This window comes from Solanum pennellii, chromosome 10 (assembly GCF_001406875.1).
Source record: "Solanum pennellii chromosome 10, SPENNV200".
Classification (NCBI taxonomy): domain Eukaryota; kingdom Viridiplantae; phylum Streptophyta; class Magnoliopsida; order Solanales; family Solanaceae; genus Solanum; species Solanum pennellii.
The window spans coordinates 2,908,515-2,931,850 of NC_028646.1; the positions used below are offsets into that span (position 1 = coordinate 2,908,515).

Genomic DNA, 23,336 nt, shown 5'->3' on the forward strand with positions numbered 1-23,336 from the left:
AAGCTTGATTAATTCTAGATAAGTAAAAAATAAGGTTAAATTGGAATATAAATTAATTTGCTTCCAATAATAATTGAGCGACTTTTAGAAATAATGTTTCTATCTTTATAAGGAAAAGATGAGATGTTATATACTTTATTCTATTAATATATAGAATTTATATATATATATAATAAAAATATTTTTTAGCGGCATTTGATATTGAAATTAATAAAGAGGGTTAAGTCTTTATCAGTATTAGTTAAGTGTCATTAGAACCAATGTCCTTAAAGACTTTAGCGATATATACTAAGAGTGTTCATTGTCAGTATAAATACATTAATACAACTAAGAATTAATTACCTTTAATAATATTTTTTATTTAGTGTATATATTCTATAAAAGGTATCGAATGAAAGAACGCATTTATTTTTCTTGATATTTGTAGAGTCAACAAAATATATATTTATTTATCATTTCAAAGTAGTAATGTGTGCATTTTTCTTATCGACCCTTTTGTATGTATCTATGAGAATCCCAAACATAGACATCACAAATTTGCACTTTTCTTCTCTCGTTTTTTAGGGTGAACGTGACGGTGAGAGAATGTACATAAGATATTTAAAGAAAAAAAAAGAAAAATTTTATTGTAAATGATATAAGAGATGGACTTATTCTATAAATAATTATATAAATTTTAGAAATCTAATTCAAGATTACTTGAATAAAAATTTATTTAGAATAATAAACTGACTAATGAGAATTGAACATCTGTTTAACTATGATACACCCTGAATAAGTCATATGACATAAGCTGACAACTTAGGATCGTGTTTGTATTCTCATTCTGCTTGAATTGGATATTAGTAAGTTATATCGTTTCTATTTATCGAAAAAAAAGTAATTTTTGGAGAGAAGAGGATAATTAGGAGAAATCTAAATTTAAAATACAGTTATGAAAAAGAAAAAAAAAAGAATAATTTTGGTATCTCTAACAACTAGTGAAAACAACACATTGTGTAGCAATTTTTCAAATGCAATTTTTCGTAAAGCTTACTCATCTTTTCTTTAATAAAATATAAATACGCAATTCAGTTTACTATATTTTTAAAATTTCCTATTATTGATTTTTTTTTTTTTATAAAAATCGCGATTCTTTACTATTTTTGAATATATCACTTTACGCGATATTAGTTGGACACATCACTTTACGTAATGCATCGATCAAATACATTATTTTACACAACATAATATTACGTTGAGTGATGTATTCGTAACAGAGACATGATGTATCAAAACTTTGAAATTGTCCAAAATCGGGCATGATGTATCAGGATATTTTGAAAAGTAACCGAATTCTATCGATTTATGTAATTTGTGTAAAATTCTCAAAATAATAATCTTGAATTTAATGGTCAGGTATTTTAGGCCCAGTGGGCTTCATGGTGTACTGGATAAAGGTTGATTTATACAAGAGATGTCCTTTTAAGTCATTATATATAGGACAAATTACGGAAGTAACATATTTTTAATGCAAAATTAAAATCTATTTTTTAAAAGTTTGTAATTAAATTTTCTTTTAAAATGGATACAATAATATAAGCGCTGATACATTAATCTAATGTGCCATATACATTAGATTTTATATATGATACACTAATTTGGTGCGCGAGATACACTAATATGATGCGCAAAATACATTAATGTAATATGCGAAAATGAAATTTTTTTGAAATTTATAAAAATTATCAAGGATAATAGTAATAAGTAAAATAAAAGGTGAAATTTCTATAACAAATCTGTATATATAGAGTTAAAAGATAAAGAAAAGTCTCCTTAAATAAAAAAAACTGTAAATGGTAATAATAAAAATAAATAAGATAAGTTGTCTATAACATATGTAATCTAATGGGATAAAATTACATTTTATACATCAATAATACTCTACTTTATATTATACTAGACACAAGTGTCCGTATTAGTATGGGTCCAATATCTATTTTTGTTTAAATATATGTGATGTAAATAAAATTTAAAAAGTTGATTAAATTTGTATATAATTTTTAAATATTTTAAGTTGTTAATTGCTTTTTATTTGCGCAAATTTGACGTGGAAAGATTCATTAAGATGTTTATAATTAAAGTATTTACGTGTCAGAACTAATTAGCATATGCACGTGCATAGCATGGGCCCAATACGTGTTCACAAATATATTTTATGAATCATATAATTAAATGATATTATATCATCTCTCTAACTTTAAAAATAAATACATATGAAATTATTAATGTTGATAAATTTTAAGCAATATTGATCAAATAAATTTAAATTTTTGCTCTACAATAAATTATAATATATATTTATATGTAGTAGTAAATTATCTCATTTTTTTTCACTCAAATCTAAGGTGAACAGATTCATTGAGATGTCCATAGTTTAAGCATTTTTCTCATCCCTTTGTTAATTTTTATTCAAAGTAGTTTCAAAATATATACAATATTTCTGACATTCAAAAATAATAAACTTACAACAAAAAGATATGAAATTAAAACTAGAGATCATAGCTAAGCGGGTACCTCTCGCTTCCTGGAAAAGAAATCCATAAAGTTCTCGGTAGGATTGACAGCATTCCCCCTCAAGGCACGATTCCGAGAAAGAATCTCTTGAAAGGTCTAATAATTTCAAAAAGTTTGTAAGCTAATTAAAAGGTAGAACTTTTTAAAAATCTTAAATTTTTAATTTATTTACTTCATAATTAATAAAGATAAAATAATAAACTTATATTAGTAATTATTTTTTTAATAGATAAGTCTTTTTAAAAGCAGACAAATAATAAGAGTGTGCCAAGAAAGATTAAAATGACATAAGAGATCTCCTCTCCAAGACAAAATGATACTATTTCACATTTCCAAAGTTATATCGTGTAGCGAATCTCAAACAAATTTTATTGATTCAACTAAATTCATTACTTCAGGTTCAAAATTATAATATGTTTGCAAGAAAATGTGATGTATATGCATATAAGAAAATCAAACTCATCTTAAATGTTTCTCACTAATTTTGAATCTAGAATACATCAACTGATGAGAGAAATATTAAATTTTGTATTCTCTTATTATTAATTAATTTGCATATTTTTTTCATCTTCCTTCCCAAATCAAAAATCATTTCATGTAAAATATGTTGGCTATCTACCTTTTTCTTTATGCTTTCAAGCCCATCATAGCTAGTTGCCATTGTATTATTTGCTTTTGCAAATAATAATAATAATAGAAGTAATACTAAGTTCAATATGGAGTTTGAGTTGTCCATATATGGATGATAGGAAAAATTATAACTCAAAAATTGTGAGAGGAAGATTATATAAAAAGAGCTTATTGTAAGCTAAATATATAATCAAGTAAGGCATCAATAGGCATCCTGCAAATATATATAAAGGAAGTATTAGTAGTGAACTTTTTTTTAACCCCACGATAATCTACAACCGCTATAATCTCTGTCACAACCTCTATCCTTCGGGTTAGCACTCTGTGATGAGCAGTTTGTGGGAAATGGATAAATCCCTCACTATGTTATAACCTTCAAACTACATAGCGGATGTAAATCGCACTAGATAAACCCTAATCGACAGACTCGACTCAAAAGACATCGAGGAGAGATCGATCATAGATCATTCGTGTGGATAATCACCCTCCAAACCAACTGAGTCATCCCGAAAGGAGATGAAAATCTTTTTAATCATGTGCATTAGAAAGAATTTTTGGATCTTTTGTGTTTAATGATATGTAATTTCAAGTGATTACATGTTAAGTCCATTAACCAAGAACTTACATCCTCCACATGTCACTTGTCCCTCCTAATTAATAATACACCCAAATTTTTAACCTTTTGTCTCCTTAATCCATTATGACTAGTCATCTTGTAAGATAAGTTACTATATACGTATCTTAGATAGTTTTGAACGTAAGTTTTGTGTTCATCACTTGTCTCATTTTTCTTAATGATAATTTGGTGCATTGTATCTATTGTAAAAGTGACCATAAAATTGAAGAATGATAGTATAACAATAATAATATTAGCAAGAAAGCGGATAGACGTTCTAACCTATTGGATTTAATACTGTTCATCGATATTTAAAATGTATTGATCTAAACAAATCTTTCAACAAATACAATAAAAGTTGATCATAAAGTCATGATCATTTCTACGGATTGCTACTTACAAAGTTATCCAAATAAAATTAATTTAAATTCAGATCGTATAAATTTCTCGAAGAGAATAAAGTGATCTATTGCATGCTCCATGGCTACCAAAAGTTCTTATGTCCCTTTTGTCTTAGAAGTGACGTGAGATAAAGGTTTCTTATCCTATTATAATAGACATATATGGCGTGATGCCCATGTGAAATACTAATAATTAATTATATTAAATAATCTTTAAAAATGTGGTTCATGTATATTTCTATTTTAATGAATATTTAGAAGATAAATAAATGATATAGTTAATTCTTTTTTAAGTTTATTTACTAGGTAATTAATTTTGAAGTAAGTATTTGAATAAATCATAACGAGGCTTTTTTTTTGCTTTAACTGAGGTTAAGAAATTTGATATATCTTGATTCTCAATTCATTTTATTTATCACTATGCCATAATCTTGAATGTATCAGTATCATTTATCCTTAAACATTGATTTGAATTCGAGCAACAAAAAGATTAGTCAAAAGTGTATTTCCCTCGACACATAAGGACTTCTTGAGATATGAAGCCAGATTAAAGAAAAAGTCATAAATTCAGTTGAACTTATCTCAAAAAGTCTAATGCATGTTTAAATTGTTTATTACACACAATTATTATTTAAAACGAAATTTATCTACCAGGTAATATAAAACTAATGTGATAATAAATAAAATAAAAAACAAGTGCGTCTAATAAAACTAAAACAAGAAAATAAATCCGAATATTCCTCCTTCTAGCCTACGTTTAATATCTCTTCTTCTTCACACTCCATCCACCATCCACTTATTTTTTATTTTTCATTGCAATTCTTTTAACACTTAATTTCTTCATAAATTCTATTTTGACAACTTTGTTGGTAGTTTGAGTTTAAAAAATAAGGTGGTGGATGGCGAGTGACAAAAAAGCGAGAATCGAAGGTGGTAAAGAAGAATAAATCGATACTGACACTGATGGTGATGAATTTGATGGTAATTTTTGTACCTTTTGATGACCATGATGTGATTTCAATGATGAATTTGGTCATGAATATTGAAATTTGTGTTGATGCTTTACAATTTTTATGAGGATGACGTTGATGATGTGATTCCAGTTGTGAGTTTGATGGCAAGCGATACAATTTATGAAAGCTATTTTGATTTTTAACGATAAAAATATAAATTTATTATTGGTGTTGAAACAATAATACTGAATTCATAATGATGTTTATCGAAGAAGAAACAATTTTTAATTGACATAAAAATTTTTTTTTTGAAGAATTCTTTTTCGAAATCTAACATGATATCTGATTTAACACTGAAATGAATGTAATACACCTTAACTTTTAAATAGTAAATATATATGTGTAATAAATCGACATGATACTTTAAAATATGACACAAAAGTATATGCTTAGACCCTAAAGTTGCTTTTGTCATTGTTCTTTATCCATATCCGAATCGCCGCACCAAAAATGTCATTCTCCACTAACTAGATTAATAAAGTTTTGATGATGGACACTTTTTAAAAAGGCATAATACATATATTGAATTTTAAATTTGGCTACAAATTTTAACTTTGATCTTCAATTTTCATAATACATAAACAAGCACTTTAATTTTTCATTTTTTAAACAAATAAACAGATGAGTTCTACATGGCAAAATACACGTAGGACACTATGTAGGACAAAAAGTGACATGTAGGATGACATATAGGATATGTGTGTCTATTTTGTTTAACTTTATACAAGTTTAAGTGTCTTTTTGTGCACAAACAGACATTTTAACTATCCATTTTTTAGATAAATAAACACACGAGTCCTGCATGGCAAAATACACGTAGGACACCACGTAGAACAAAAGGTGACATGTAGGATGACATATAGAACATGTGTGTCTATTTGTTCAACTTTATACAAGTTTAAGTGTCTATTTGTGCACACCCAAAATTGAAAGACATAAATATGATTCGAAGCTAAGTTAAATGGTATAATTATGTATTATTCTTTTAAAAAACACTAGTGTTTTTCTCATGTTCCTAAATAGACAAGTTGTTCGTAATTGCTTTTCTTGAATATGTAATAATCAATTTTTTTTTAATTATGTGCATATTGAAATTTGTATATCCAATTTTTTTTTCTTTCAAATTTACTTCCGGAACAATTTTAAACGTGTCGAATTGAATATTGGAAATTTAAAACATCTCATAATAATGTATTTGAATTTCAAAGTGAATTTTGAATCACTTTAAACTATGAGCCAGACCTTAAGTGCTTGATATTTAAACTTTGAATCTCTAGGTGAGTTTTTAAACCATCGAGTCAAACTTTAGTTTTATAATTATAAATTATATTTATATACGATGTAATTTTTTAATGGAAGAATTTCTAGATCCGCCCCAGGTGCAATATTGTTCAAGTTCAACTTGCTTTTAACTTTTTTTAAAGTTTGGATGCTTTTTACCATATAAATCAATATTAAATAGGAGGAAAATAAGTTAATTAGAAAAATATTTTTCAAATATTAAAGTCAATTTTAGACGTATTAGTTTAAAGTATAAATTTTGAAAGACATTTGGATATATTATACATATACTTAATTTTAATCACAAAATTAAAAAATTTATCTTACTTTAATTTATAATTATATTTTGTTCCATATCAAATTAAGACAATAAAAAAAGAAAAAAAGAAAAAAAAAGAGGAGAAATTACAAGCAAAGAGATTATCTTTGAACAAAATTTAACACTTCCACTTGCATCAAATGACATACACAACTATATGAAATTGTCATGTTTTGAAGAAAAAAATATATTTTTAGCCAACATGCATCCATTTGCTCTTTAATGGACGGAACTAAATAAAAATATTCTTTCATCATACAAATTGAATATTCCAGAAACTTCTAAAGATCGGTGCATACTGAACTCTGGTACACAAAAAATAAAATAGTCGTGACGCGATCTTGAAAAGTTATTGCTAATGATGATTAAATATTCCAGAAACTTCTAAAGATCGGTGCATACTGAACTCTGGTACATAAAAAATGAAATAGTTGTAACGCGATCTTGAAAAGTTATTGCTAATGATAATTGAATATTCCAGAAACTTCTAAAGATCGGTGCATACTGAACTCTGGTACATAAAAATGAAATAGTCGTGACGCGATCTTGAAAAGTTATTGCTAATGATAATTGAATATTCCAGAAACTTCTAAAGATCGGTGCATACTGAACTCTGGTACATAAAAAAATGAAATAGCCGTGACACGATCTTGAAAAGTTGTTGCTAATGATGTTTTGGATCAGGTCCTCCTGGTGCCACTCTATCTATAACATCCACCAATACCCTCCTATTACAAATTTTCTTTTTTCCCAAATAAGAACATATTTCTTGTAAAATCTTCTTGCTATCTATCTTTGATCTTATAATACTTTCAACCCCACGATAGCTAGTTGCCATTGAAATATTCACATTTGCAAAGAATAATAATAATAATAATAGAAGGAATACTAAGCTCAATTTGGAATTTGAGTTAGCCATTGAGATGATATATAGCTAGGAAAATTAAAACTCTTTAAGAATATAATTTGTGATAGGTGAAAGAGCTTATTGTAAGCTATATATAATAATAACAATCAAGTAAGGCATCAATAGACATCATGCAAATATATAAAAGTGAATTCAAAGGGGGAGTATCAATAGTGGAAACCATTTTAATCATGTGCATATAGAAAGTGTTTTTGGATCTTGTTTACTTGAATTCTTTTTTGGATTATATGGGGTTTTGTTTAATTAATTTTTTTTTTTTTGCTTTTCATCATGTTAAGCCCATTACCTAAAATCTTTACATAATGCATGTGATCACTTGTCCCCACTAATACACTCAAACTTTTGTTTCACTTTTATTTTGTCTCCTTAATCCATTATGAGATTGGTTTGTATGTGTTGGATGACTAGTCATCTTGTACTATGAGACATTACAACATCATATTCAATTTAATTTCATAAATAAAGTTCGAAAAAAATGATTAGTCGATAAATATATAATAGGTGTAGTTGCATATAAGAAATATGTGCACCGTTTATAAAATTATGATTCGATTAACTATTTGTATAAAAATTTCATTTAAGTTTAAAGGACACTTAAGTTAAGTGATTTTTTTAGGTTTAACCATTTGATATTTTAACTGCTTAATTGAGGTTCCCTCTAAAACATAAATTTTGGGATTTAATATCTTGTTTAATTTGAAAGTCTTTAATTTTTGCCTTTAGTATTTAAGTAAGAAAAAATGATTAAAAATATTTTTGACATCAAAATAACAAATAACTTTCGCTTGATATAAACTTCTATATTTTTTTTTATCATAATATAATATAAGTTATATCTTAAAATGCATAACAAATTATGCCACTTAAAGAAATTTACGTTGAGCAAAATAAAAGTTCTTTAAACTTATGTCTGGTGAAATTAAATCATAGAAATACTACAATAGCTATTTATGTTGTATAATTTAATTCCTATAGAACCATTACAAAATTATCTTTAACTTATGTCCATCAAAATTAAGTCATAGATAAGGATGCTTTAGTCCATAAATTTTCATTAAACAAGCAACATTAACAAAAATGAAATATCATTATATTTGAATATAAAAATTAAAAAACACTCCCAAAATAATCCACCTTCTTCACACTTTTCGATATCTTTTAAGTGTGCATAGAATAATTAAACCATATCCAAATATAATAGTTTATAAATTAAGTCATATAAAAAAAAGGCATAATACATATATTGAACCCTAAACTTGGCTTCAAATTTTAACATTGACCTCTAACTTTCATAATGCAAAAACAGACACTTTAACTATCTAACTTTTAAATAAATAAACACATGAGTCCTACATGACACAATATACGTAAGACACCATGTAAGACAAAAAATTACATGTAGAATGACATGTAGGACAGTTGTGTCTATTTGTTCAACTTTATACAAGTTTAAGTGTCTATTTGTGCACATTCAAAGTTAAAGGGCATAAATGTAATTTGAAGTCAAGCTAAAGGGCATATTTATATATTATGCCTAAGAAAAATTAACGTACAACAAACTCGATCAAAAAAGCATACGTAACATTTCAAATGTCCTGCTCAATTAATTCTTATGTCACACTTGTTGTACCTTTACACTCAAAACTTTTATGTACCTTTTGTCTCCTTAATCCATTATGACAAGAATTGGTCTATGGAAGTTATTGGATGAGTAGTCATCTTATCCTATAAGTTACTATTTCTTCTATAGTTTCCAAAGTAATGTTTGTCCCAATAAAATCAACACTAAAGGGAGTACAATTGTATTTGTATAAGTCGATTTTGAAAGTTAATATTTGATATTTAAAATTTGCTGACTCGATTATTTAAAATTCAAACTAGATAAACTCTACGAAAGACTTAGAAGTGACATCAGATTAGGGTTTATTATCCCATTACAAGTTGTTCCGGTGCCCATGTGGCATACGTAAGATTGAATAGTCTATTAATAAGTGGTTTATATATAATTTTATTTATCTAATATGAATAGTTCCAAGGACTTTCATGGATTCATTTTTTGTCAATAAATAAATAAAAAAATAGAAAATAACATATTTAAAGGTATTAACAAGAGATATATTATATTTTACGTGTCGCGATGAAGTGATAAGTATAATGATGAAGTATTTGTTTTATCTCACCAACACAAACAATTACAAGTAGTTATGTCAATCAAGATTAAATGAATAAAAAGGGATTAATGTTGTTTTTATTTTTTATTGTACTAAAAATGATTTTAAGCGATGATTAAATAGCAATAATATTTTAATTGTTGTTAAAAATATTATGTAGAGGTCATTAACACTCTTTGTGAATGTCTCTAAAATTTAAAGCGACAACAGATCCAATTGTAATTAACTAATTTTGTCGGTAACTCTTTGTTAATATATATATTTATTTCTGCTAAAAAATTGTTTTTATTGTGGTTTCTAATCAATGAGATTAGAATCTGAATCCTCATACTTCTCAATCCACTAATTTATCAGCCATTTATCGCTACTATCAACAATAATAACACACTCAGTATAATTTAACAAACAAAATTCGAAAAAGTAAGATATATATGAATCTTACCTTACTTTTACGGAGATGGAAAATTCATTTTCGAAAAAACATCGACTCAACGTATTTTGATATTGTTCTAATTGCACCTTTGTATTCTAATCGCCGCACCAAAAATGGCATTTAGCCACTAATTGATGAAGAATCTTTTGATTCAATGGACACTTTTTTCATTATGAATTTTTAAATACATTAATTGTTCTTTCATGATCCTAAATAGGCAAGTTGTCTATAATTGTTTTTTCTTAACAATGTACTTGTCAAAATATAAAAAGAGTTTTTTGGATCTTATAACCTAATATATTTTGGAATATGAAATTTTGTAAATAATTTGATTTCATGTTAAGCCCATTACACCTAATATTTGCATAATCCATGTCACTTGACCCTACTAATAACTGTTTTTTCTTGAGAATCTACTTTATCTAACTGACAATTATAAGATATATTAAATCTTTTGGAAATTTAACAATATAGTACTAAGAAATTACAAAGTTTTAAGATTATATAATTAACTAATCTTAAAGCTTATGTGGAAAGAACCAAAACAAGCAACGAAATGACATAATCTTGTTGTGTTCTTCTAATTAAAGTGTCTTTTCTTTACCATGTTTTGTATAATATATACTGCTTTCTTTGTTTTAATTTAAATGTTTTATTTTTTTTGTTTCCTTAAAAAAGATTATTATTTTTTATATTAGTGAGACCTCTATAATACCTTCGTAATATATCTATATACTAACATGATATCATTAAGATTAGCTGTAGGACACAATGATACCATCAAATTATATCGATATATTGTTATGATACATATCATTGATGTGTACTTCAATCATTCAACGACACCTCCAAGATACCATTATATACTGACATGCTATCATTCAGTATTGTTTCACATAATCAGTAATACTCCTCATGTCATGTACGATGCCATTAAAATATGTGAATATACTATTGTGATAGCGCAAACGTTACCTTCATTCATTAATTCACAATACTAGTCATTGTTAATGATATCATAACAATATATACATATACTGTTATGATATCATTAAAGTTTCCTGCATTCATTCATATACCTCCAATATATATAATACATACTATCGTAGACTAATTAACATTCTTTCAAGGGAGGAACTCATAATTTATCGATGATACCATCACAACTATCATATACTGACATGGTATCATTAAGGACTATTTTTTATAACATGTAACTCTCTTCAAATCATGTATGATACCATCATTATATATGAAAATACTGTTGTGGTAGCACTAAAGTTTCCTTCATTCATTTATTACAAAACTACCCATACTATATCAGTTTATCCGTATATTGTTGTGGTATCATTAAGGCTTCCTACAGCCAAAAAAGAAGAAGAAGAAGAAATTACCTATGTCATTTATCTTCTCACTACATCAAAAATGACCTTTAGCAATAATTGATCAACGATTAGCTTAATTGCTTAAATGTGATTTTTAAAGGCAATTAGCTAGCACTCTTTGTAAACGTCTTTAAAGCGGACCCAATTGCAATTAACTAATGTTTGTAAAGACTTTAAAACTCTTTATTAATGTGCATATTTCTTTCTGCTAAAACTGTATCTGTTATAGTGTCTGTTGAGATTAGAATCTAAATCCTCATACTTCTCAATTCACTAATTTATTTGTTACCACCATCAACAATAATAACATAATCAAAATATAATTTCACAAATAAAATATGAGAAAGTAAAATAAAACTAACTTTACTCCTACTTTTATAAAAGTAAAAAGTCTATTTTCGATAAATCTTCGACTCAGTCTCTTTTGACATTGTTCTAATTGCACCTTTATATTCTAATCGCCGCACCAAAAATGGCATTTAGCCACTAATTAATGAAGAATCTTTTGATCACTTTTTTTATTATGAATTTTTAAATACATTAATTGTTCTTTCATGATCCTAAATAGGCAAGTTGTCGATACTTGTTTTTTCTTAACAATGTACTTCTCAAAATATAAAAAGAGTTTTTTGGATCTTATAACCTAAAATACTTTGGAATATGGAATTTTGTTTAATAATTAATTTATTTCTTTTTGCTTTCATGTTAAGCCCATTACACCTAAAATTTGCATAATCAATATCACTTGACCCTACTAATAACTGTTTTTTCTTGAGAATCTACTTTAACTAACTGATAGTTTTAAGATATAGTATTAATTTTTGGACATTTAACAATATAGTACTAAAAAATTACAAAGTTTTAGATTATTTAATCAACTAATCTTCAAGCTTATGTGGAAAGAACAAAAACAAACTACGAAATGACATAATCTTGTTGTGGTCTTCTAATTAAAGTGTCTTTTCTTTACTAATTTTTTTCATTTCTCTAAAAAAAAGAGTATTGTTTTTTTATTTAGTAAGTTTTTCAATTTCAACATTATATGTGACATATTAGAGACCACAAGATTTAAATGATTATACACATCTTTAATTTAATTAAGACTACAAAATTTAAAAAAGTTTCTTTATTTCTTAAACATTGTGCGGAAACACTTAAATTAATCATTTTTGGCTCGTCATTTTGTAGGTGACCATGTTCTTTTGTAATGTATTTTATTTCTTTCATGTCTTTTTAAGTTCTTAAAACGTTTAATTAGTAATGTGAGACAGATCGAGTTAAAATTCTCATTATAGGTTTGACAAAACTTAATAATTTTTGAATAAAACTTGTCTTCTTAAAAGTTTAGAATTCGTAAGCTAAAAATTTTGAATCCGTCTCAAAATTGTAAAGCAATATTTTGAGAGGTTTTAGAAATAACTACAAGAGAGCATAGTTATATTAAACTATATATATATATTATCCAACAAGGCATGTTCTTATGGTTATAAAATCACATGCTTTAAAAGATTCCATATGAATGTAAACAATGCATATATCCAAAAAAAATAAAAAATCAAATGCATTAATCCCTCAAAAGTGTTATGGCCTTTGCCCTTTTGGCCATTTACCAAATACTTTAATCAAGTCATAATTCAATCTAATTTGAAAATATTGCAAAATGTTCAAAACTAGTCTTAGTGTGGAAGCTCAATGATGCCCCTTGGATGCTTGAAAAGACCATATTCTCACCCTCCCTCCTAAAGTGATTACAAAAGTTTCACTAGTTTATGACTTAATTATTTAAATATACGCTAGTTTGTAATATTACGAGATTTTAGTGCATTCAGATACATCAAGATACATGTGTCGCGGATTCATGGGGTCAAAGTTAGGTGTAGTTTGTTCTATGTACATTGTATTCAAGTGAATTCACATGTTCTGGGATAAATGGGAAAATCTCACTCGCCTCCCTCTCATCTTGCTCTCCACTCGCATAACTTGCTTGCTAATCTAATATCCCAGGTATATGGGCGAATCTCACTCACCCCCCTTCTGTTCTCGTTCACCTCTCTCCCTATATCAATAAATCTAGTAGCAAAATAACATGTATCTAGGTATATCTAACTTGAAATTTGATATAAAAAAAATTAACTAGTGAAATTAAATATAATTATTTTAAACCGTAAGAAGAATTAGTAATTATGATAGGAATAGATGTATAATTAGGTAGTTTCTTCTAAAAATTTATCTTGCATTATATTGTTTTCCCTCTCTCAATTAAGTAATACTTGGTGTAACTTTTTTTTTTTTGGGTAAAGTTTATCCTTTTCATTTTTTTGGTTTTTGTCTATTAAGCTTTCAGACATTTGCATTTGCCCTTGATAGAAAATAATTTGCTTTTTTTGTGATCCTATTCCACATTTGTAGGTGATCAAACTTTGTCAATGTGTTAATGGATAGCTATACCTACATTATTACATTCCTAGAAATACAGCAACCACTACCAAGTGTACATTTAGTTTTTGTTAAAATATATGGATAAGACTGCTTCATTCTTAACTAGAGATCTCGAGTTCAAGCTCTGTGTATAAAAAGAAACACTATCCTGAATAGACCTTGTAAGCAAAGGAGTCATTGTGCATTGTGTTTAGTAAAAATCTATGTTTCACCTCTGATTCTTCTGTAACTCTATTTTAGTTCATTAAATATAATGAACTTCTTTGTTTAATATTTGAAGTAGTGCTTACTTCACATTGTACATACAATTTCTTCGTGTCAAACATTGATTATTATTATCTTTTACAAACTTTAAAAATTATGAGTTTTTTTTTTAAATATAAATATAAACTTATGGTTCAAATTTTAGATTCAAAAAATTAAAATCACAAATTTGAAGTTCAAATTCGGTGATTGATTTCAAGTGAAATTTTGTTTGGAAGTATTATAAACGAGAAAATGGCCAAAAGCCCCCCTAATCTATATTCGAATTTTCAACTACACACTTTAACTTTACGGGAGTACTATCACCCTCCTAAACAGTTTAAAACTGAAATAGTTTCACCCCTGAAAAATCATAACCACACCTACATTGACCTGTAAAATTCACGCGTTTGACACGTGAAAATTTAATTAATTTATTATTTTTCTTTAATTCTCTTATAATTCTTTCCCCCTTTTTCCTATACTCATTCAATTTCTTCAAATCCTAAAGCAATTTTTTTTTCCCGATCCCTTCAAATTCCTATGATAACTTCACAATTACTTTAAACACCAAAGTCCCTCAAAATTGGATCATGAGAAACAAGAGAGAGATGAGAGGATGGGGAGGCTACCCCCCAGAACAACCAGCAGTCGAATGCCGAACAACAGAGAAATCCTCAAACGCTAGATACAAAATTACAGTTCTTCAGATCAAATTTGTGTTGTTTTGTATAAGAACAGGTTCACAATACACCCACCAATGTCCAACAGGAAATGTAGGAATGGAGGGGGGGGGGTTGCTGGTGTTTTGGGTTTCACGAAGGCGATGACAATGGTGGCGTTTCGCCGGTCAGTCGAGTAGCGGAGAGATGGAAACCTAAAAACAAACTAAAAAAAGTGAGGGGAGGGAAAGAGAGAGGACGAATAAATCTAATTCAAATCTCGTTTTTAGGTGGTATAAATACATCTCATTTTATTTTTAATTGATTTGATTGGTTTATAAATTTTTTTTCATGAGAATCTAAAAGCTTGTGTGAAATCGACAATGGTAAATTCGGTGAAGATGGTGATGGCAATGATGGTTTAGAGATAGTGAATGGTGGAGGAATTTGATCTTTATTGTTCTGGAGAAGAAAGACAATAAATAAATAAATAATAAATACATATATTTACGAATAAAAAAATTAAATAAAGTTTTAATATTTGTCTTTTGTGCTCATTCTCTAGAGAGTGAAATACACTCTCTTTGCCAGCTAAGCATTTAAGGGGGTAATTATTTCAGTTTTAGATAGTTCACGAGGATGATAGAATTTTCGTAAAATTAAAATGTGTAATTGAGAATCCGAATATAAATTGGGAAGGCTTTTGACCATTTTCTCTATTATAAACACATACATTTGTTTAGGTGATTGATTTCAAGTTAAATTTTGTTAAAAAGTATTACACACATATTTGACTATTGAAAAGATTAGAATTCCAAAATTTTCACGAACTTAAAAGATAACAAAAAAATAGTTCTACTTTTTTCACTTTAAATTATCCACAAAAAGAAAAAACTTCCATTTATATTCACGAAAAACACAACTTTAATTTTCAAATATTATTTTTTTTAAAAAAAATCACAAAAAAGAAGAAGGAAAAACTACACAAAATAGACCTTATTGTGAAATTATATATCCAAATTAAATTCAACCAAAACGATTTAGCCTTAATAGACAAATGACCCAAACTATTAACCTGCTTAGTCCACTTTCTCCTTTATTATTTCGTGTATGATGTCAACATAACATTACTATCATGATTAATCCTCTGTGATACTCCATCGGTATATAGATATTATATCGATATCATATAGGACCAAACTTAATTGACTCTATGATACTTCGTTGATATATTGATATTATATCGATATCGAATTAGACTCTTTTCTTGAGAAATAAATAAAAAAATAATTAAGAGAAAATTATTAAATTCACAATCTTATTTATTAAACTTCAAATTAGTAGAAATGATGATTTTTATAATTTTTTTAAAAATTAAAATATTGAAATATTAAAACATATCTCAATGATACCACGACAGTATGTAGATATACTATAGTGATATCATGGATGATTGAGTAATCTCATTGAAGGACTAAAGCAAGCCTCAATGAAAAAATTGTTCAGTTACTCATTTATATCATAAGAGTATATTATACATTGATGGTATTTAGGAGAAAGAAGCAATCCTACAATGAAGACACTGCTTATTTACTCTTTGATACCATCAAAGTATATTCATATACTGTGATAATATCATAGACGAAAAAAAACAACCTGTGATTCTTTTTTATTTTTTTTCGATACATGTCCTCTTAAAATAACCCCCCCCCCCCCTCCAAAATTTCTTTTTCAAATTACAAAAAGATCTTTAAAAGGGTAGGAAATTTTGAAAATTATAATTAAATAAAATCTGTATTTAGGTAATTTTTCAACGAAAGAAAAAGAGAAAATTATATGAAACAACATATTATTAATTTAAAATAAATGATATAACCATAGTTTCATTTAATTCTAATTCGTAGCGAACACTTTGCCGTTTACCTCTCTCCCCAGAATCTCGCTCGCCACTCTCCTCCGCCTCTCTCACTTTTACAAACACAAATGTATAAATTGTGTTTGTATTTATATAAAGCGAGAGAAAGCTATATATACAAATATATATTACTTCGCCCTATACACTTATAGTTATACAATACAAATCTTTCCCTGCTCACTTCTCTTTTGTCTTTCTCTCTTCTCAGTTTATACAAACACAAATCATACAAAATACAATGTATAATTTGTGTTTGTATAAATCGAGAAGAGAAATTTGATATACAAATATCACTATTTCAACTCGATTAAATTATATACGAATTCAAACTTTAATGCAGATATACAATCACAAAGTTCATATACACATATTCAAACGTAATTTTCATAGACACCGACACCCGATTTATACAATCAAATGTCGTTTGTTATGAAGTGCAAATAACATAAATATAACTATAGAGCATAATACTATTTTTATGTTTGCTAAACCTAAAATTACTCGGAAAAAAAAACATGATCAAAAGACCCAAATTTGAAGTCGAAAATTAGATGAGCCCATGAATCCATGAAAGTCCAATAAAAGTATGACCCGGAAATCTATCGTCTTATCCAAAGACACAAACACAAGCCATTAGTTAGTAGTAGTAAGTAGTGACCAATACACTGATGCCTAAAGTTCTTCTTCTTCTTCACTGAGAATCACAAAAATGGCTTCACTATTGGGAACTTCTTCTTCTTCAGCAGCAGCAGCAGCAATTTTAGCTTCTACACCCTTCACTTCTCGTTCCTCTAAGTCTGTTGCTTTATCCCTTTTCCCATCTTCAGGTATTTAAATAAATGTGTTTTTTCAACTTATTGTGTTCGCATTGTTAGTCGGTGTTCAAATTTTATGTATATTATGTCATTTCTAGTTTTCCTTTGAATTGGGTTTGATTTTTTTTTGTGAATTTTTGGGTTCTTGGTTGTTGATTATGAGCTAGAATTTTGATGGGTAAGTGTTTTTTTTTATTGTAAAGATTGATATTTTTGTACTGATTTTGGTCCTACTGTGTAATGGGTGTTTACATTTTTTTGATATCTCTATACTTTGAATTGGTTTTTGAGAGTGTGTGAATTTGGACTCTTGGTAGTATAGAGCATTTGTGTATTCAGGTAGTTTTTGGATTTTTTTGGTATTCGTATTTATGAGGTTTACTGTGTTTAGGTGATCGTATTTTGTGGATGTTGTTACGGTTCCTTGCATATAGTTGTTACTGATTTGCTATTCGTTGTGATGTTTCTTCACTTGTTCTTTTCGTTTTATTAACTTTGTTGAGCTGACGGTTTTTCGGAAACAATCTTTCTACCTTGAAGAGGTAGCGATAAGGATTGTGTATTCCCTCGACTCTACTTTGTGGGATTTCACTGAATATTATTCTTGGATTATTGGTAGTGGTTATGAGTTTATGAATTGATGGGCAATGTTGTTGTAGGACATAGCCAAGGGAGGAAGTTTTATGGAGGAATTAGACTCCCAGTTAAGAAAGGGAGGTCCCAATTTCATGTGGCAATTTCCAATGTTGCAACTGAAATCAGCCCTGCTCAAGAACAGGTACCAATTTTTCATGATATGGTGATTTCATCAGGTGTTTTGCTAAACAGTTTGGGTAATTTGTGTGGAAGATTTCTATTTTCTATATAATAATGTGGGGTTTGGGTGTTTGGTTGTGGAGTTTGACAGAATTTAAGTTGAGGCTATGAAGCAATATTTTCTGAAAAGCTTATACACTGTCCCTTTGTCTACTCCCTCCGTTTCAGTTTCAATTTGTTTGTCTAGTTTTGACTCTACACAGAGTTAAAGAAAATAAAAGAAGACTTTTGAATATTGTGATCTTAAACTAAAGATCGCTTTAATCTTGTCATGTGTAAAGTTAGAATTAAAGAGTTGCCAAAAAAGGAGACATTTTTTCATTAAATGAACTAAGCAAAACAAACAAATTGAAACGGAGGGAGTATTGTATTATTGATGGTGGAAATGAATGTTACACGGAGAGTTCAAAATTAGTTTGACAAAGGAAACATGATATCGAAGTAACTTTGGATACAACAACATAACCAGGGAATTCATCAAGTGGGGTCGGGTCTGAGGAGGGTAGAGTGTATGCAGACCTAACCATTACCTTGTGGATGTAGTAGAGACTGTTTCAGATAAGAATTACTTTGTATATTTTAATGTATTCGAGTTCTTTAACATTGTAAAAGTTTTACAAAAATGATGTCAATCATGTTATGATGTCCCAAAGAGGAAAGATTGTCATACCAAATAGCTCATGGGAGTATTAAGTTTCAGGGCAAGGATTATCCAAAGTCGAATTCAAAATAGTTTTGTTAGGTTCAGCTTAGAAAGTTACAACACTTGGGCAAAATGATCTATTTGGAAGGCAATGTATTTGCAACCCATTTTATTTTGGGGGAGGGGGGATTTACCAAGTATATTGATTCCTTTTTGGGACTGCTTTGGACTGTTTATCCTTCAGCCGAGGGTCTATCAGAAACAACCTCTCTACCTCTAAGGTAGGGGTAAGGTCTGCGTACACTCAACCCTCCGCGGATCCCATTCTGTGGGACTACACTGGGTATGTTGTTGTTGTTGTACCAAGTATATTGATAAGCTTTTACCTACTTTGTAATTTTTAGGCTCAGAAACTTGCTGAAGACAGCCAGAGACCGGTGTATCCATTTCCCGCCATAGTGGGGCAAGATGAGATGAAGTTGTGTCTTTTGCTGAATGTAATAGATCCAAAGATTGGAGGCGTGATGATTATGGGTGATAGAGGAACTGGGAAGTCCACCACGGTTAGGTCTTTGGTGGATTTACTTCCAGAAATAAAAGTTATTTCTGGTGATCCATTTAATTCAGATCCAGATGACCAAGAAGTAATGAGCGCTGAAGTCCGTGACAAATTGAGGAAGGGAGAGCAGCTTCCTGTATCTCTCACCAAAATCAACATGGTTGATTTACCACTAGGTGCTACTGAGGACAGGGTGTGTGGGACAATCGACATTGAGAAAGCTCTTACCGAGGGTGTGAAGGCATTCGAGCCTGGTCTTCTTGCTAAAGCTAACAGAGGAATACTTTATGTCGACGAGGTTAATCTTTTGGACGACCATTTAGTAGATGTTCTTTTGGATTCTGCAGCATCAGGATGGAACACTGTTGAAAGAGAGGGAATATCAATTTCACATCCTGCTCGATTTATCCTTATTGGTTCAGGTAATCCTGAAGAAGGAGAACTTAGGCCACAGCTTCTTGATCGATTTGGAATGCATGCCCAAGTCGGGACTGTGAGAGATGCAGAACTAAGAGTGAAGATCGTCGAGGAAAGAGGTCGTTTTGACAAGAACCCCAAGGAATTCCGGGATTCATACAAGGGGGAGCAAGAAAAGCTCCAGAGCCAAATCACCTCAGCCAGGAGCGGGCTTTCTTCTGTTACGATTGATCATGATCTCCGCGTTAAAATCTCTAAGGTCTGTGCAGAACTGAATGTCGATGGATTGAGAGGTGATATAGTCACTAACAGAGCAGCAAGAGCATTGGCTGCACTTAAAGGAAGAGATAAGGTAACCCCAGAAGATATCGCCACTGTCATTCCCAACTGCTTAAGACACAGACTTAGGAAGGATCCATTGGAATCTATCGACTCAGGTTTACTTGTTGTTGAGAAATTTTACGAGGTTTTTGGCTAGAGAGATAGATGGCTTTCTTCTTTGGGTAAACATTTCCCTGCACCAAGCTGTTTTATAGAGTACCATACTTGTTTTTGTCTTAATTTTCCATTCTCAAATCATCTAAAGATTTGACAATTGTCAAAACTGAAGATTGTCTGTGTACTGTGCTTAAGAAATGTGTTCAGAATCACCTCTACTTAAACTTACTGGTATTTCATTCTTGCTTTGGCCTAAGGTTCCCAATGTTCTAACTCTGGCCTCGTTTTGTCTGACTCGAAAATGAACCCCATAGTCAATCTTTGGTGGGAGTATCACTTCCTTTATACCAAAGAACTCTCCTACGGTTCAAGTTCCAGCAGAGACAAAATACATTACGTAATGCCTTTTCATCTACGTGTACTTTGGAAGACAAATATGCTAATGGAAACTGCAATAGTAGAGGTGCACGCAAGTTGGCCCAAACAGAATATACTTTCACAGAGAGCAATGGCTATAAATACATATGGAGACACATATTTTATGTGATTTTGAAGGAACTATCTCTTATGTTCAAAGTTCAAAGGCGCGAAAGAGTTGACAATAACATCTTTCATTGACGACTTCTGTTCCAAAATCTAGGTCTTCGTTCTTGAAAATCAGGGGGACGTTGGTACACAGTCGATGCAGCTTTAATCAAAATAGCAGCAGTAAAAGCCCATATTATATACTTCTCATTCTCTGTTTGATGATCAAAGAAATGGATTACATACTTATCTCCCATGTGTTCAAACTCTTGCTCTCGTCGATTCTCATCCTAAATCAACCAATAATTCATTGTAAGAGCAATTGAAGACGAAACTTGTAAACAAAAAGAGAGAGTTTGTAGACTTTACTAACCTTAAGAAACATTTCTAGAGGTGCATCAAATATTGATGCTACTTCTGCAGTATTTATTAACGGGTTGAATGCGTTGCGATCCCAAAGTATGCCCACAACTGGAATCACTGTAGTTCCCTTCTGAGGAAATACAAAACAAAACAGCAATATCATACCATAAGCATCAATGCAATAGAACTCTGCTATCAAGAAATTTCAATATCCCACGAAATGAAACCGAAAAGTTTGCATTTGAAACTTGCAACTGTAACTTCTTATATCAGCTAAGCATTGATCATAAGTTCTGAAAATGTAACAGATCACTTAAACTGGTCATCAATATTCATGCAGCTGAGGAACCTTAAAAGTGCAACAATAATATACACAATGTAATCGCACAAGTGGGGTCTGAGGAGGATACAGTGTACGTAGACCTTACCCTATCTTAAAAGTGAATGAACACAAAATAATGTCTCAAATGATCGCTAATGAAGATAACTGCATTACCTTGGCGGTAAAGGATTCAAGAACAGTGACAACATCTACAAGTGAACGATCTAATCCAATCTCCTCCTCGGCCTCTCTGAGTGCTGTCTCAATGTCATCGGCATCACCTTCTTCTACTTTTCCACCAGGCAAAGCAACTTCACCTAAAAACAGTTTAATGAGAGGTTGACGAACTTGAATCTTAGGTCACAAATTAAAGCCTCGTGCCAAGTGAACTAAATCGAGTATTTAAGTGGAGAAGGGCAAAGGAACGACTCTCATCATCCTTGAGTTTCAAATGTTGCAATTGGCTCAAAAGGATTGGCTCCGACCTCAAACAAGTAGAGCTTAGCTATATGAATCCTTACTATTTCATTTAAACTCATTTCATATCATCATCATACAAAATGAAACAAAAGTAAAAATGAGTCAAATATACATATAAATAATAGCAATAATAATATTAAAAGTTCTCTAATAAGTGTTTTAACTTAGTTAAAGATAGTTCACCATACAATGTTGGGAAAATGCACCAGCATCTCCAACTTATGCTCGAAATCTCAGAGACACAAATACACTATACTAAGGTCCTATTACCCCTAAACTTATTTTATAAATAATTTTTTACCCTTTTCGGTCTACGTGGCATTATCTTGTGGGCCCAGCGCGTGTTGATATTTTGTTTAACCTAGTGCCACGTAGGCCTAGAAGGGGTAGAAAATTATTTGTAAAATAAGTTCAGGGGTAATAACATCTTAGTATAGTATAACTATGTCTCTGAGATTTCGGACATAGGTTGGGGTAGTTATGCATTTTCCCTACAATGTTTACGAGTTTCTAACTTAAACTATCAAATGTTTGCTTTTCATACACTTCAAACCAAAAAAATTTACACGATAACAAAGAATGCTATTAGCCTTTACCGGCATTAGTACATTATGATAAGATCTCATGTCACTACAACGTTTAGGGTCATTTACAAACATATTTAGAGTGTGTTTGGTATGAAGGAAAACATTTTCCAGAAAATGTTTTTCAATTTTCTTCATGTTTGGCTGGGGCAAAAGTTTTGGAAAATGTTTTCCAAATCAACTCATTTTCCTCAAAATTAAGGAAAATGACTTCCCTTCAAAAATTAAAGAAAACATTTTCCAAAGTTCTCCTCAAATTTCAAGTTACATTTTTTTTTTGGGGAAAAACATCAATTTTAAAAAAAAATATTTTCAATTTCAAAATTTTATTTTTTCACCCGATCTTTTACCACCCCGGCCCCCCTCCCCCAACACCACCCTC

At 29.7% G+C, this 23,336-nt stretch overlaps 2 protein-coding genes across 2 annotated transcripts in view; one reads left to right on the forward strand and one right to left on the reverse strand.

Moving 5' to 3' along the window:
- The first annotated feature begins 17,600 nt into the window (after positions 1-17,600).
- LOC107002213 (magnesium-chelatase subunit ChlI, chloroplastic) lies at positions 17,601-20,924 on the forward strand. Its single transcript, XM_015200145.2, has 3 exons — positions 17,601-17,819; positions 18,467-18,585; positions 19,671-20,924. Exons 1-3 carry the CDS (start codon positions 17,702-17,704, stop codon positions 20,718-20,720), a joined length of 1,287 nt encoding a protein of 428 aa, XP_015055631.1. The 5' UTR covers positions 17,601-17,701; the 3' UTR covers positions 20,721-20,924.
- A 230-nt stretch (positions 20,925-21,154) lies between these two features.
- Positions 21,155-23,336, reverse strand: part of LOC107002214 (nudix hydrolase 22, chloroplastic-like) — a 3,644-nt gene continuing 1,462 nt past the window's right edge. The window contains exons 2-4 of the mRNA XM_015200146.2: positions 22,065-22,207; positions 21,579-21,698; positions 21,155-21,495 (exon numbers count right to left, since the gene is read on the reverse strand). Of these exons, the coding sequence (XP_015055632.1) occupies positions 21,292-21,495; positions 21,579-21,698; positions 22,065-22,207 (467 nt within the window). The 3' untranslated portion in view covers positions 21,155-21,291. The remainder of the gene's footprint in view (positions 21,496-21,578; positions 21,699-22,064; positions 22,208-23,336) is intronic.

Bases quoted from the DNA above. Each gene is read 5' to 3' on its own strand.
- LOC107002213 (XM_015200145.2), top strand. From the start codon at position 17,702: ATGGCTTCACTATTGGGAACTTCTTCTTCTTCAGCAGCAGCAGCAGCA. The intron at 17,820-18,466 runs GTATTTAAATAA...ATGTTGTTGTAG, and splicing joins ATCCCTTTTCCCATCTTCAG to GACATAGCCAAGGGAGGAAG. The intron at 18,586-19,670 runs GTACCAATTTTT...TGTAATTTTTAG, and splicing joins TCAGCCCTGCTCAAGAACAG to GCTCAGAAACTTGCTGAAGA.